Source organism: Schistocerca cancellata, chromosome 3 (assembly GCF_023864275.1).
Source record: "Schistocerca cancellata isolate TAMUIC-IGC-003103 chromosome 3, iqSchCanc2.1, whole genome shotgun sequence".
Classification (NCBI taxonomy): Eukaryota; Metazoa; Arthropoda; class Insecta; order Orthoptera; family Acrididae; genus Schistocerca; species Schistocerca cancellata.
In genome coordinates this window covers 545,819,928-545,833,270 of record NC_064628.1, presented here as the reverse complement: position 1 = coordinate 545,833,270, position 13,343 = coordinate 545,819,928, and the positions used below count along the sequence as shown (strand labels likewise).

Sequence of the window (13,343 nt, the reverse complement as noted above, 5' to 3'; positions counted from 1 at the left end):
ATATAATTACTTTTGCTTCAAAGGTGGATGTCTTGATGATTCCTGCCGTCTGTGCCTCAGATATAGCAGGAATTGTATATTGTGTGGTTTTACCTTCAGCCACGGTTGTGGTGGCTTATTTGGTACGTTAAATAATGTAAGTATTGCATTCCACGTAAGTGTCTACGTTCAATATCCACCGATTCAACTGGAAGTGTAGCGAACAAAACACGTTTTTCAGTGGATGTAGGACGTGGAGGCCGTATGCCGTTGACTAGCCATTTTTTTAGTTCTTAAAAGAAAACGACATTCTTCAGAAAATATCTGTAGGTTACAAAAGAGTGGTCAGTAAACAGTCCTGTAATCTACTGTTTCATATTTCCTAGGTTCGTTAAAACCTAAAGAAAGACAATTGTGGTGTCATTTTTAGCTACTGTCGATTTTTATGGCACTAGATACGCTCCTCACTTCAGAAGCTATGTCACACATCAATATAAGTGATACTATTCGCATTCATCTGATATTGTAGTCAGCAGTGTCGCTTTTTGTCCGCTTACAAAAGAGTGGTCAGTAAACAGTCCTGTAATCTACTGTTTCATATTTCCTAGGTTCGTTAAAACCTAAAGAAAGACAATTGTGGTGTCATTTTTAGCTACTGTCGATTTTTATGGCACTAGATACGCTCCTCACTTCAGAAGCTATGTCACACATCAATATAAGTGATACTATTCGCATTCATCTGATATTGTAGTCAGCAGTGTCGCTTTTTGTCCGCTAGTAACAGAATTTTAGCGTAGCGTTGTTGATCGAAGCACGACTGTATTTCTGTAATATTTCGTGTTATGTAAAGTGCGCTCTGTGTCAGGAGTGAATTTCCTCAATTTGGTGGACTTTTATAAGCTGGAGCCCTTATTGACTGGACAGGTATCTTTCATTTTTGTTTTACGACATGTTCACGGATATTGAAATTTTTATTTCCTGTCTGGGGTCAGACAGGACAACATGACTAGCACACGCACATGGGGAAAAACGTGCGTTTCACTAGAGCTAACGTAGGAATTCTACGCACGTCCATTTTCGTGAAGAAACTGTATGCCAAATAAAGCTAACCGTCGCTGGAGAGCGCAAAAATCACATTAACCAGCTCGCGACATGTGGCGACGGTGCTGTGTCTCATGACGCTGGATGTCCCATCTGCGTGCACGTCGACGTTAGTTGCCTCGTCACATGTGTCGACGGCTTTAGACTGTGGTACAATACTCACATAGGCACCAGTGTTCCGAAGTAGAACGTCAGCGCACATTGTTGAATAATGGGTTCCTCAGCTTTCCGCGTGTTCACGTGGCTACCGGTCGCCAGCACCGAGCCCGCAACCCACGGCAACAGCGTGACCCGTGCGTAGACATCTGAAGCCACATAACTCCGGAAGCATACCATGGATTTGTCGAATTCGTGCCGCGTAGAATAGCTGCTGTATTGCGTCCCAAACTTTGACCACCACGTTATTAAACAGTTCATCATAATCTTTTGGTTAGTCAGTGTATAGAACTACGAAGTTGGAAGAATCTTTTTCAAACAAGCCGTATTTTTATTTAGGCCTCTGACCTACCGCGTTTCAGAGTCAACGCTGTCATACTTTATTTCCTACAGACACGTCACTTTTGCGTTAGCAAATCTTCAATAACCGTATCCGGTAACTGACTTATGGTCATTTGACTGCATCTAATGTTTCAGAGTTGGACGCAGCTTAGTTAATTCTTCATAAGGGCTGAGCAGGCCGTTTCTGTCTGGCGGAGACGCCCGCTTTCTTTATCCAGAGGTGGAGTCCTCCTCTAGAGGTTGGCACATCGGCCTCTCCGTCCTGCGGCCGCAGCAGCAAGTACAGCTTCGTCGCGCGGTACTTACTTCTTGCGCGTACAGTTGTACTCGTCAGAGTAGTCTTTGCAGTCGTTCTCGCCGTCGCAGCGCCACGAGGAGCGGATGCACATGCCGTTGTCGCACTGGAACTCCTCCGCCGTGCAGTTCATCTCGGAAGCTGAAACACAAGAGCCACAGCCCGTGAGCACACAGCACCGCAGCCTGCGTCTCACGCAGTCACCTGGTGACTCCTCTGAAACATGAGCACTTGTTGAACTGATGAACATCTAAAGTTCAAAAAGTCTCTCGGCAGTGCCGTATGATTGTTAGCCGCACGTGCCGTATGATTGTTCGCCTGCCTGGGTTACTTCCCTTCAAATGGACTCTCCCAACATTCCACTGTTTCGTTTATCTCAGCCAGCGTCAGTAGTATCGTTGGTGTGTGTCGTTACGTGTTGACGTGAACGTTTAAGTTTAGTTCCTTCGTTTATTTCGTTTTTGTCACTGTTAAAATGCTAACCATAGGAGAACGTGTGTTTTTAGTCGAACAAGTGTCCAAACTGGCATTAAATGCACAGTTCCAGTTCGTCAAACATTTAATTCAGTTTTCTTGGAGGCAACACTCCCACATCGCGATACTGTGCGAGATTTGATCAACAAATTTCGGTGTACGGGTTCAGTGACAGATGCACGGAGAAGTAGTCGTCCTAGCGTTTTGTCTGAGGATAAACTACTCGATATTTCCGATAAAATGTCCACGAGTCCGAACAAGTCAGCAAGAAAACTCTCCCAGGAAATCGATGTTAGTGTCGGAACGGGCCACACAGCTGTAAGGAAAAAATTATAACTTTTCCCATAAAAAGTGACAGTCGTGCAAGAACTGAAAAATACTATTCATGGCGAGAGACTGCATTATTGTCAATGGTTCAAAAACTTCGTTCAACAAAATGGAAGGAATATTCTTAATGAAACGTTGTTCACTGATGAGGCGTGATTTCATTTATCCGGGTACATGAACTCGCAAAATTCTCGTATGTGGAGTACTGCAAATCCATTGTGTATTCATGAGGAACCACTTCATTCTGTGAAAATAGGAGTTTGGATTGTGGGTCCCATATTTTTCAACGAAACAATAAACGCGCAATGATACTGCAGTGATATTCTGCACCCATTCATAGGAGAACTTGTGTTAAGTGAAAAACTGAACGGTTATTTTCAACAAGGTGGTGCAACCGCGCATACAGCTCGCGTTTCAATGTCACTGCTTGCTGATGTTTTTGGTGATCGCATAATTTCACAGACCTCCACGATCGCCTGAACTAACACCACCCGACTTTTTCTTCTGGGGTGCAGCGAAAGCAACTGTCTATAAAAACCGTGCAAAATCCATCGATGAATTGAAAACTGCAATATCCACTTTCACTGCTTCTGTTACAGAAGAAATGTTACAGATTGTGTTTGGAAACATGATTAGACGGATTGAATTGTGTGTTTTAACAACAGGGGGGGACACTTTCAACATTTAATGTGAAAATTTCTAAGTAAAACTAAAAATGAATAAATTAATAACTTATATGTCACTGAGTTTGATTTCGGTCTATTCACTGCGGCATACGGCACACGCGGCTAACAATTATACGGCACTGCGGAGAGACTTTTTGAACACCCCGTATAAGCAATACGAATACGTTTGTGAGTGACATGAAAATATAAAATATGCACTGGTGTGCAAAACTTAAAGACGAAAGTAACGTTCGCATGGTGTGTCACTGCAAAGAAACATAGCTCCTTGAAACTTGGAATATACATAGCTGAACCGCTACAATATAACGAGAAAGTAACTGTAAGAAATACGCAATGAGACGAACAGAAAAGACGTTTGTCAAAAGACATGATACAGGATGGTCCTCTGTACAGTGTGTTCCAGCGTCACGGACGGGGCAATGCTTGCTGTGCATGGTCGGCACAAGGTTGGTAAGGATTTCTCGTGGTAGGGAGTTCCATTCCTCCACCAGCGTGGTTGACAACTCCTAGATGGTCGCTGGTGCATGTGGACGTGCTGCAATACACCTCTCCAACTCATCCCACATGTGTTTGATCAGATTGAACTTCCTTCGTCGGATATCCTGTCGTTCGAAGAGATCCTCCACCAGCAGTGTTCGATGTAGTTGCGCATTGTCATCCACAAAAATGGAATCACGGACTAATGCACTCCTGAAAAGAAGCACGTGCGAAAGGAGTACAGTGTCTCAATAACGTTGACCTGTAAGTGTGCCGTGTTCAAAGATCTTGAAATCAGTACGCCCATGCAACATTATGCCTCGCCACACTGTAATACGTGGAACACCAAAACAGTCGTGTTTGACAATATTCCTGGTTACATTACGTACCGCGATATGGTAAGAGGTGGGTAACGTAAAGAACCCAGAAACATTGCCGATCATAATCGTTTTGCCAGGTGTTATGGTGTGGGGAGGCGTGCTATTGCGTGGGAATACTGGACTCCAAATCTTTGAACACGGTACACTCACCGGTCATCATTATTGTGATTCTGTACTGCTTCGTCACATGCATCTTTTCAGTGGTGCACTCTGGTGCTGACTTCATTTTTTAATATGACAATGTGGCGACTGCAACGACGAGCTCACGTGGGGGAGTTCTTGGAATGAAAGGATATTCGACGAATGGGCCGGCCTGCCCGTTCTCCCAACTTAAATCTCATCGAGCATGCATGGATTGCACTGTGGGGACATGTCCATATTCATCAGTGACCATCGAGCAGCTGTCAACCACGCCGGTGGAAGAATGGAACGTCCTACCACAAGAACTCCTAACCCACCTTGTAGCCAGGACGGTAGCACGTTGCAGAACAAGCGTGTCCCACCCGTGGTGCTCACACACCCTATTAAGAGCACTGTCCCACCTTTTGTGATGTCCAGTGGATCATAAAAAATGGCGGAGACTTCAGTGTAAACGTTGGCTCTAAGCGCTATGGGACTTAACATCTGAGGTCATCGCCGGCCAGAGTGGCCGAGCGGTTCTAGGCGCTACAGTCTGGAACCGCGCGACCGCTACGGTCGCAGCTTCGAATCCTGCCTCGGGCATGGATGTGTATGTTAAGTAGTTCTAAGTTCTAGCGGACTGATGACCTTAGAAGTTAAGTCCCATAGTGCTCAGAGCCATTTGAACCATCTCTCTCATCAGTCTCCTAGACTTAGAACTACGTAAACCTAACTAACCTAAGGACATCACACACATCCATGACCGAGGCAGGTTTCGAACCTGCGACCATAGCAGCAGCGCGGTTCCAGACTGAAGGACCTAGAACCGCTCGGCCACAGCGGCAGGCTTTTGGAAATTTGTGATATGTTCCTATGGGACCAAACAGCTGTGGTCATCGTTCCCTCGGCTTACACATACTTAATCTAACTTAAACTGACTTACGCCAAGGGCAACACACACACCCGTGCCCGAGGGAGGACTCGAACCTCCGACGGGGAGAGCCGCGCGAACCGTGGCAAGGCGCCTCAAAACCCGCGGCTACTCCGCGCCGGTAAACGTTGTCTTTGAATAAAAGTATAATCTTTTGTCTCTTGGCGTATTTATTTTCAGTTACCTTCGGTATTATTCTGTAGCAGTACTTTCTACACAGCGTCCAAGTTTCATTGAGCTATGTAACTTGGTATGCGAAAGTTATTTCCGTCCTTAATTTTAGCACCCTAGACTACTTTAGGGTACCATTGCTGTTTTAGAGGAGAATTAACAGAAGGGAGTGAATATGATATCCGTTCCTCGTCATTTTATCGACTCTGTGTGTCCAGTCAGGTGCAGTTTCCAAAGTGGAGGCAATTTCTTGTGTTCTCAAGTAAAAACAGACGTAAGGGAGAAACTTGTTAATCTTTGAAGGAGTGGCGACTGTGGTAGCCTAAAGAAAACCAGTGATAAGCAGGAGTGCTACCTCGGCCACAGTGAACTGATTTATGCATTCCACAACGTATCTGAGAAGGCAGTCAGAAGAATAACACAAAGTTGTTGAGGCTATCGGGGCCTTTTGTTGACGTATTGTCTGTTGGCTTTCATCTCTGAACTTTGGCCCAACGTTTGTTTGGCGATTTTTATGACGTTACACCAGCACGAGTGGCTAACATTGGCACTGCTCGTGGAGTGTGAACCTATAACAATACCAGCAACGCGTGTTGTATGCACGCCAGCTAAATCAATCTCTTTGGAGGTTACTATTGATATATCGGCAGGCTGGAATATCTGTGGCGGATGGCCTGCAGTGAGATGTCCGAACAGTTGTCTGCGCCGACGAAGTCATGTCAGTTGGAGTTGGATCAAAGGTAAGCTGTGAGTGTAAACAGCCGAGGCGGCGAGTGACAGCGAGCGCGGATGGTAGCAGGTGGTTGTGTCATGTCTTGGGGATGTTTCTCATTCCATGACTTGTGCCCACACATTCAGTTTAACGTGAACATGAACAAGAATGCTTATTTCATCATTATCAGTGAACAAGTGACGCCATTTCTTCATGATGCGTGTGCTGTGGACACTCCCGTCTTCCAAAATGACAACAGCTGTGTTCATAGCGCTGCAACTTATGTTTGTGGTTTAATGATCACTCTGCTACTTCACCGCGTCTCGACTGGCCCGCTAAAACACCCTGATCTTAATCCAGTAGAAAATGTCTGGGACTTTTTGGAACAGGATATGAAACGTAGCATGAACATATTCGTAGTGTGGTAGCTCTGCGAAATGTAAATATCAATGAGTTCTTCAGCTGGATAAGGTTGAAAAAACTTGTGAGCTCTCTTCCTCACTGAATTGTCTTACTTTTTATGGGCGTGATGTCTCCTCAGGTGTGGACAATATTTTGGCTGGCGTGCTTACACCGGTTATCCATTCATGAGAATAGTTTAATTATTCACCTTACCATACCCGATGAGGGTAACTAACCTTCTGAAACATGTACTGTGCTGAATGAATTAATGGTTGAACATTCTTTTCATCACTGCTTACACGGAATGGCAGCTACGCTAAGCCACCATTTCTCATCCCCACTGCCACCGGCCAATTTGTTCATGTCGACAAAAATACGAAAAAACCGCGATAAATGTATGCTTAAACATAAATGCAGATGCTAACCAAGTCTCCAAGTTCTGCTACTGTATTTGGCCACGAACGGCACCTGTGCAATGTCTTTAATTCATTTGCAAGTGTCAGCCATGGTCACAACAGTGTTTGGTGTAGTTTTGAGTTCATTATGAAGGAGATGAGTGAGTTCCAATTGTTGGTGCTCGTATGGCGGGTGCTTCCGTTACCAAGTTAGCCGAAGTGTTTGGTGTTTCAAGAGGCACCGTATTGAAGATTTATACCGCTTACTGCGAAAGCGGAAAACCATCATCCGCTAAATCACAACACGGACAATAGTGTATGTCCAGTAATCGTGACGGAGGGTCATTGAAGAGATTTGTGACGAAAAAAGCAGCTGCAAAAGTCACTGCAGAACTGAATGTCGCAGTCGCAAAACATATCAGCACCAAAAAAATAGGAAGTGAGTTCCAGAAGCTGGGAATTTTCGGGCGAGCTAGAATTCCAAATCCACGCATTGGTGATGCAAATGTCCATAACAGATAACGTCGTGCCGAAGCTCCATTATGGAACAATGGAAGAAAGCCATTTGGTCGGATGAGTATTGTTGCACACTGTATCCAAATTCCAGCCCAATATATGTCCCAAGAGTGAAACAAAGCGGGGATTCGGTGATGATTTGGTCAGACATATCGTAGTATTCCATATGACCCATGGTTACTCCACAAGGTCGAATTACTGCCAAAGATTCTGTGATCATTTTGACTGATCAGGTTCATCCCATGGTACAACATTTGCTTTCCAACGCTGATGCTGTGTTCCTTGACGGCTGGGCGCTGTTAATATAGCTCACTTCGTCCAGGATTGGTTGTATGAGAATCAGGATGAATTGTCGCATCTCCCTTGGCCAAAGTAGTCACCAGATTTCAGTATTATCGAGCCTTTTTGGTCTGCTTAGGAGAGATTGGTGCGTTATCGCTATCCTCCTTCATCATCATTACCTGAAATTGCCAATATTTTGCAAGACGAATGACATAAGTTTCGCTAGAAAACCACCCAGGACCTGCATTCATCATTCAGAAACAACTGGAAGATGTTTTGAATAACTACGGTTTTCCTGCACCGTATTAGGCATGGTAATGTGTTGTGTTTGTAGAGGAGTTTTCCTATTTTTGTCCATCCCCTGTCTTCCAATTTGGTATATATCGACGGAAAAAAACTGCACCCCCAACAGTAGATTATTCGGGAATACATTCGTATTTAAGTGATTAACATCGCAACATCACAGGTTAATGTGAGCGCGAGATAAGCCATTGCAAATGTGGAATGCTATTGCATTAATAACAGGTGAAACCACCAGAATGTTCAATGCAAGCATGCATACAGGCATGCATTGTGTTGCACAAGAGCCAGATGTCAGTTTGTGCAATGGAATTCCATGCCTATTGCACTTGGTCAGACAATACTGGGACGGTTCTGGACGGCGCTGGAGTTGTCGTCCGATGATGTACCACATGTGCTCGATTGGAGACAGATCGGCTGATCGAGCAACATGTCCACATTCTGTTAAGAAACACCCCGTGGAATGCTTTTCATGAATGGCAGTCCAACAGGTCGAATCACCAGACTGACATACAGATTTGCAGTCAGGGTGTGTGGGATAACCACGAGAGTGTTCCTGCTGTAATACGAACTCGCACCCCAGACCACAACTTCGAGTGTAGGTCCAGTGCGTCTAGCACGCCGCAGTCCCTGCACTGGCCACCTTCTAATCAATACACGACCATCACTGGCACTGAGGCAGAACCAGCTTTCATCATAAAACAGAACAGACCTCCACCCTGCCTTCCAAAGAGCTCTCACGTGACACCACTGAAGTCGCAAATTGTAGTGGTTGGAGGTCAGTAGACTCCACGCTACAGGGCGTCTGGCTCGGAGATGTCCTTGAAGTAACCGATTTGTAACAGTTGATTGTGTTACCGTAGTGCCAACTGCGGCTCAGGTTGCTGCTGCAGATGCAGTACGATGCGCCAGAGCCACACCCCGAACACGATGGTTTTCAATCTTGGTAGTGCCACGAGGCCGACCGGAGCCCGGTTTTCTTGAGACAGTAGCTTCCTGTGACCACTGTTGCCAGCAGTTACGTACAGGGGCTACATTCCTGGTAAGTCTTTCTGCAATATCTGAGAAAGAACATTTAGCTTTTCTTATCCCTATTACCAAACCTCGTTCAAACTCAGTGAGATGTTGATAGGATTGCATCCTTGTCACCTTAAAAGCGTTCTTGGCCAACCTGACTAAGATCAACTCACCCCGTCCAATCTCAAAGGCAACTAATGCTCTCGACCGTTACAGCGTGTATTTATAGCAAACCCGATTTACATTATCATAGTGGCACTACTAGCGCCACTCTTATGCCACTAGAGCGAAATCTGAATAAACATCATGTTGCGGCGTAAAGTCAAGCGCCGGCATGCCAATCGGGAACGAGAGAGCAGAGAGGGCTGTGAAGAAGACTTCAGCCAGTTGCACGCTGACCGACCCCTCTCCAGGACGACAACGCGACAGCAGCAGCCTTTATGCAAAGAGACCATAAACGCCGCTCCCGAATAGCTGCGGCCCAGTTGAACAGAAGCTTCACGATTAGCGACCTGAATACAAGAGTCAAAGCTCATTATTTTGCTCGTACATTCTAGGTAGCTCAAAATGGAATTGTTATACTGAAGAGATTTCTTATTTTGTCGGTCGCCCTTTGCTTGCGACACTTCTACGCAATCTCAAAGTTAAGTATTGTCGTGTAGTTTTCGTAATAAAACTCATTAATACGATTTATTTGAATGTCTACCGATCCGAGAAAGCAGGTTTTCTAGACACCCCATATTCGACGACTACACAGGATTCAACAGATCATCTTTCAGATGTGGAAACACGCTTACCATCTTTTTTAGTGTTGCCGATTTTTTTCCGTGTAGCTGATTAGCTCCAGTTCTAGGATGGTGTGTGCATTTGTTGTTTGGCTTCTTTATACACTACTGGCCACTAAAATTCCTACACCACGAAGATGACGTGCTACAGACGCGAAATTTAACCGACAGGAAGAAGATGCTGTGATATGCAAATGATTAGCTTTCCAGAGCATTCACACAAGGTTGGCGCCGGTGGCGACACCTACAACGTGCTGACATGAGGAAAGTTTCTATCCGATTTCTGATACACAAACAGCAGGTGACCGGCGTTGCCTGGTAAAACGTTGTTGTGATGCCTAGTGTAATGAGGAGAAATGCGTACCACCACGTTTCCGACTTTGATAAAGGTCGGATTGTAGCCTATGGCGATTGCGGTTTATCGTATCGCGACATTGCTGCTCGCGTTGGTCGAGATCCAGTGAGTGCAGAATATGGAATCGGTGGGTTCAGGAGGTACTAAAATGTAAACTTTCACGGCCGGAAATATCATGTCCATTATAATTATCCGGGCTGTTATGCCGTGGTCGGTTGATGAATGCTGTGGTGATTCCCAACGTTTCGTCTCCGACTGCGGGAGACATCTTCAAGGGGGTCCGTAGCTTGATGGAAGGTCCAACACACACACTGGCTCGCTACTGACTGCCGCTAAATTCCGTGTCCGCGCGCCCCCGCGCTGCGGCGTGACGTCACGTGTTTTGAAAACGTCAGTGCAATTGGGCGCTGTCCGTCGCCGTCGATCGCCGTTGCCATCACCCAGTAGTGGACGAGTGGTACACATCTTCTTTAACACCGGCATCCATATACCGTTTAATTTGACGCCCTCCTCCTTTCGGTTGAAATTATTTGGGTGTTTAGCGATTTCGATCGCCTCCCTGTAGAGCCTTTCGTAATATCCGCTCGTGGCCGCTAGTACTTGCGTCTCCTCGAAACGAATATTGTGGTTCCCTGGCTGGAAAGCATGCTCTGCAACAGCTGATCGTTCCGCTTCTCCTCTTCTACAATTTCCCTTGTGCTCTTCCAAACGTTTAGAAACAGTTCTTTTAGTGGTACCCACATAAACATTACCACAGCTGCATGGGATCCTATACACTCCAGATTTTTCCAATGGTTTGCGAGCGTCCTTGGCAGGCCTAAGGTATTCCTGTATCTTCCTGGTGGGCTTGTAAATTACGGTAATATTCCGCTTCGTCAAGATCCTCCCTATTCTTTCCGTTACATTTTTAACAAACGGCAGGAAAACCTTAGATTTTGCAGTAGCCTGTACGTCAGTATGATTTCTGCGTGGCTGCCTCAACGCACGTTTTACTTCGGCGGACGAATATCCGTTCTTCGTTAGTGCCATCAAGCTACGGACCCCCTTGAAGATGTCTCCCGCAGTCGGAGACGAAACGTTGGGAATCACCACAGCATTCATCAACCGACCACGGCATAACAGCCCGGATAATTATAATGGACATGGGGTTCAGGAGGGTAATACGGAACGCCGTGCTGGATCCCAACGGCCTCGTATCACTAGCATTCGAGATGACAGGCATCATATCCGCATGGCTGTAACGGATCGTGCAGCCACGTCTCGATCCCTGAGTCAAAAGATGGGGACGTTTGCAAGACAACAACCATCTGCACGAACAGTTCGACGACGTTTGCAGCAGCATGGACTATCAGCTCGGAGACCGTGGCTGCGGTTACCCTTGATGCTGCATCACAGACAGGAGCGCCTGCGACGGTGTACTCAACGACGAACGTGGGTGTACGAATGGCAAAACGTCATTTTTTCGGATGAATCCAGGTTCTGTTTACAGGATCATGATGGTCACATCCGTGCTTGTCGACCTCGCGGTGAACGCACATTGGAAGCGTGTATTCGTCATCACCATACTGGCGTATCACCCAGCGTGATGGTATGTGGTGCCATTGGTTTCACGTCTCGGTCACCTCTTGTTCGCATTGACGGCACTTTGAACAGTGGACGTTACATTTCAGATGTGTTACGAGCCGTGGTTCTACCCTTCATTCGATCCCTGCGAAACCCTACATTTCAGCAGGATAATGCACGACCGAATGTTGCACGTCCTGTACGGGCCTTTCTGGATACATAAAATGTTTGACTGCTGCCCTGGCCAGCACATTCTCCAGATCTCTCACCAATTGAAAACGTCTGGTCAATGGTGGCCGAGCAACTGGCTCGTCACAATACGCCAGTCACTACTCTTGATGAACTGTGGTATCGCGTTGAAGCTGCATGGGCAGCTGTACCTTTACACCCTATCCAAGCTCTGTTTGCCTCAATGCCCAGGCGTATCAAGGCCGTTATTACGGCCAGAGGTGGTTTTTCTGGATACTGATTTCTCAGGATCTATGCACTCAAATTGCGTGAAAATGTAATCACATGTCAGTTCTAGTATAATATATTTGTCCGATGAATACCCGATTATCATCTGCATTTCTTCTTGGTGTAGCAATTTTAACGGCCAGTAGTGTACCATTTTTATACAGGCACTATGAACCACACGACCAGAGCACCATGCTGCATGCACCTTATGGTTGGCGATAGTTCTGAGCTGTGTGTGTGTGTGTGTGTGTGTGTGTGTGTGTGTGTGTGTGTGTGTGTGTGTGCTATTACCCTTAATAATAAATCTCACCGCAATGTGTTTCGTCGGAGAAGTCGCCGCAGTCGTCCTCGCCATCGCACAGCCAGTCCTCGCGGATGCACTTGCGGGTGTGCGGGCAGCGCACGCGGTGGTCAGACGGCAGGCACTCCCCGGTGGTCGGCTCGTTCTGCAGGAAGGAAGCACGCTATACGGCCGTTTCCGGAAATGCGCCGAACGTACACAATACCACAAAACCACTGTGCCTTACAGGAAACTCTAATTACTGCGCTTAACGTACACTTCTATGATATTCTACACACATCAATATTGACTGGAACACACTCTTCGAAATTCTGAGTGTAGCAAGGTTAAAATACAAAGAGCGAAAGTTTATCTACAGAAACCAGACTGTAGTTGAAGGACATGAAAGGGAAGCAATAATTCAGAAGGGGGTGAGAGAGGGTTGTAGCCTCTCTCCAATGATTTTTAATCTGAAAGTCGAGCAAACAATAATGGAAACCAAAGAGAAATTTCGACAGGGTATTGCGTTTCAGGGCGAAGCAAAAAAGCTTCGGCGATGGAACTGTTATTCTGTCAGAGACAGGGAAGAACTTCTTTTTACTTTATTGGCTTTAGGAACCTGCCCATACATGGAAATGTTACACTACAGACTTTTTTTAATCAGAGCGCACACTAATTTAAGTCGTACCCTGGCTTAAAAAAGGACAGATTTCGACGGAAAATACATTTCACATCTACAGTGTACTCAAAGGAGTAAAAAGAACGAAGATGTAATGCAGGATACACATAGGTAGTATGCTATAAAAATCCTGCTGGTAACACAAGAAGATATGATAAAACG

At 45.9% G+C, this 13,343-nt stretch overlaps 1 protein-coding gene across 1 annotated transcript in view; it reads right to left on the bottom strand.

Annotated features, from left to right (window-relative positions):
- The window catches only part of LOC126176416 (low-density lipoprotein receptor-related protein 4), a 646,448-nt gene that overhangs the window by 598,810 nt on the left and 34,295 nt on the right, over positions 1-13,343 (bottom strand). Inside the window, exons 3-4 of the mRNA XM_049923573.1 lie at positions 12,533-12,668; positions 1,885-2,014 (exon numbers count right to left, since the gene is read on the bottom strand). Of these exons, the coding sequence (XP_049779530.1) occupies positions 1,885-2,014; positions 12,533-12,668 (266 nt within the window). The remainder of the gene's footprint in view (positions 1-1,884; positions 2,015-12,532; positions 12,669-13,343) is intronic.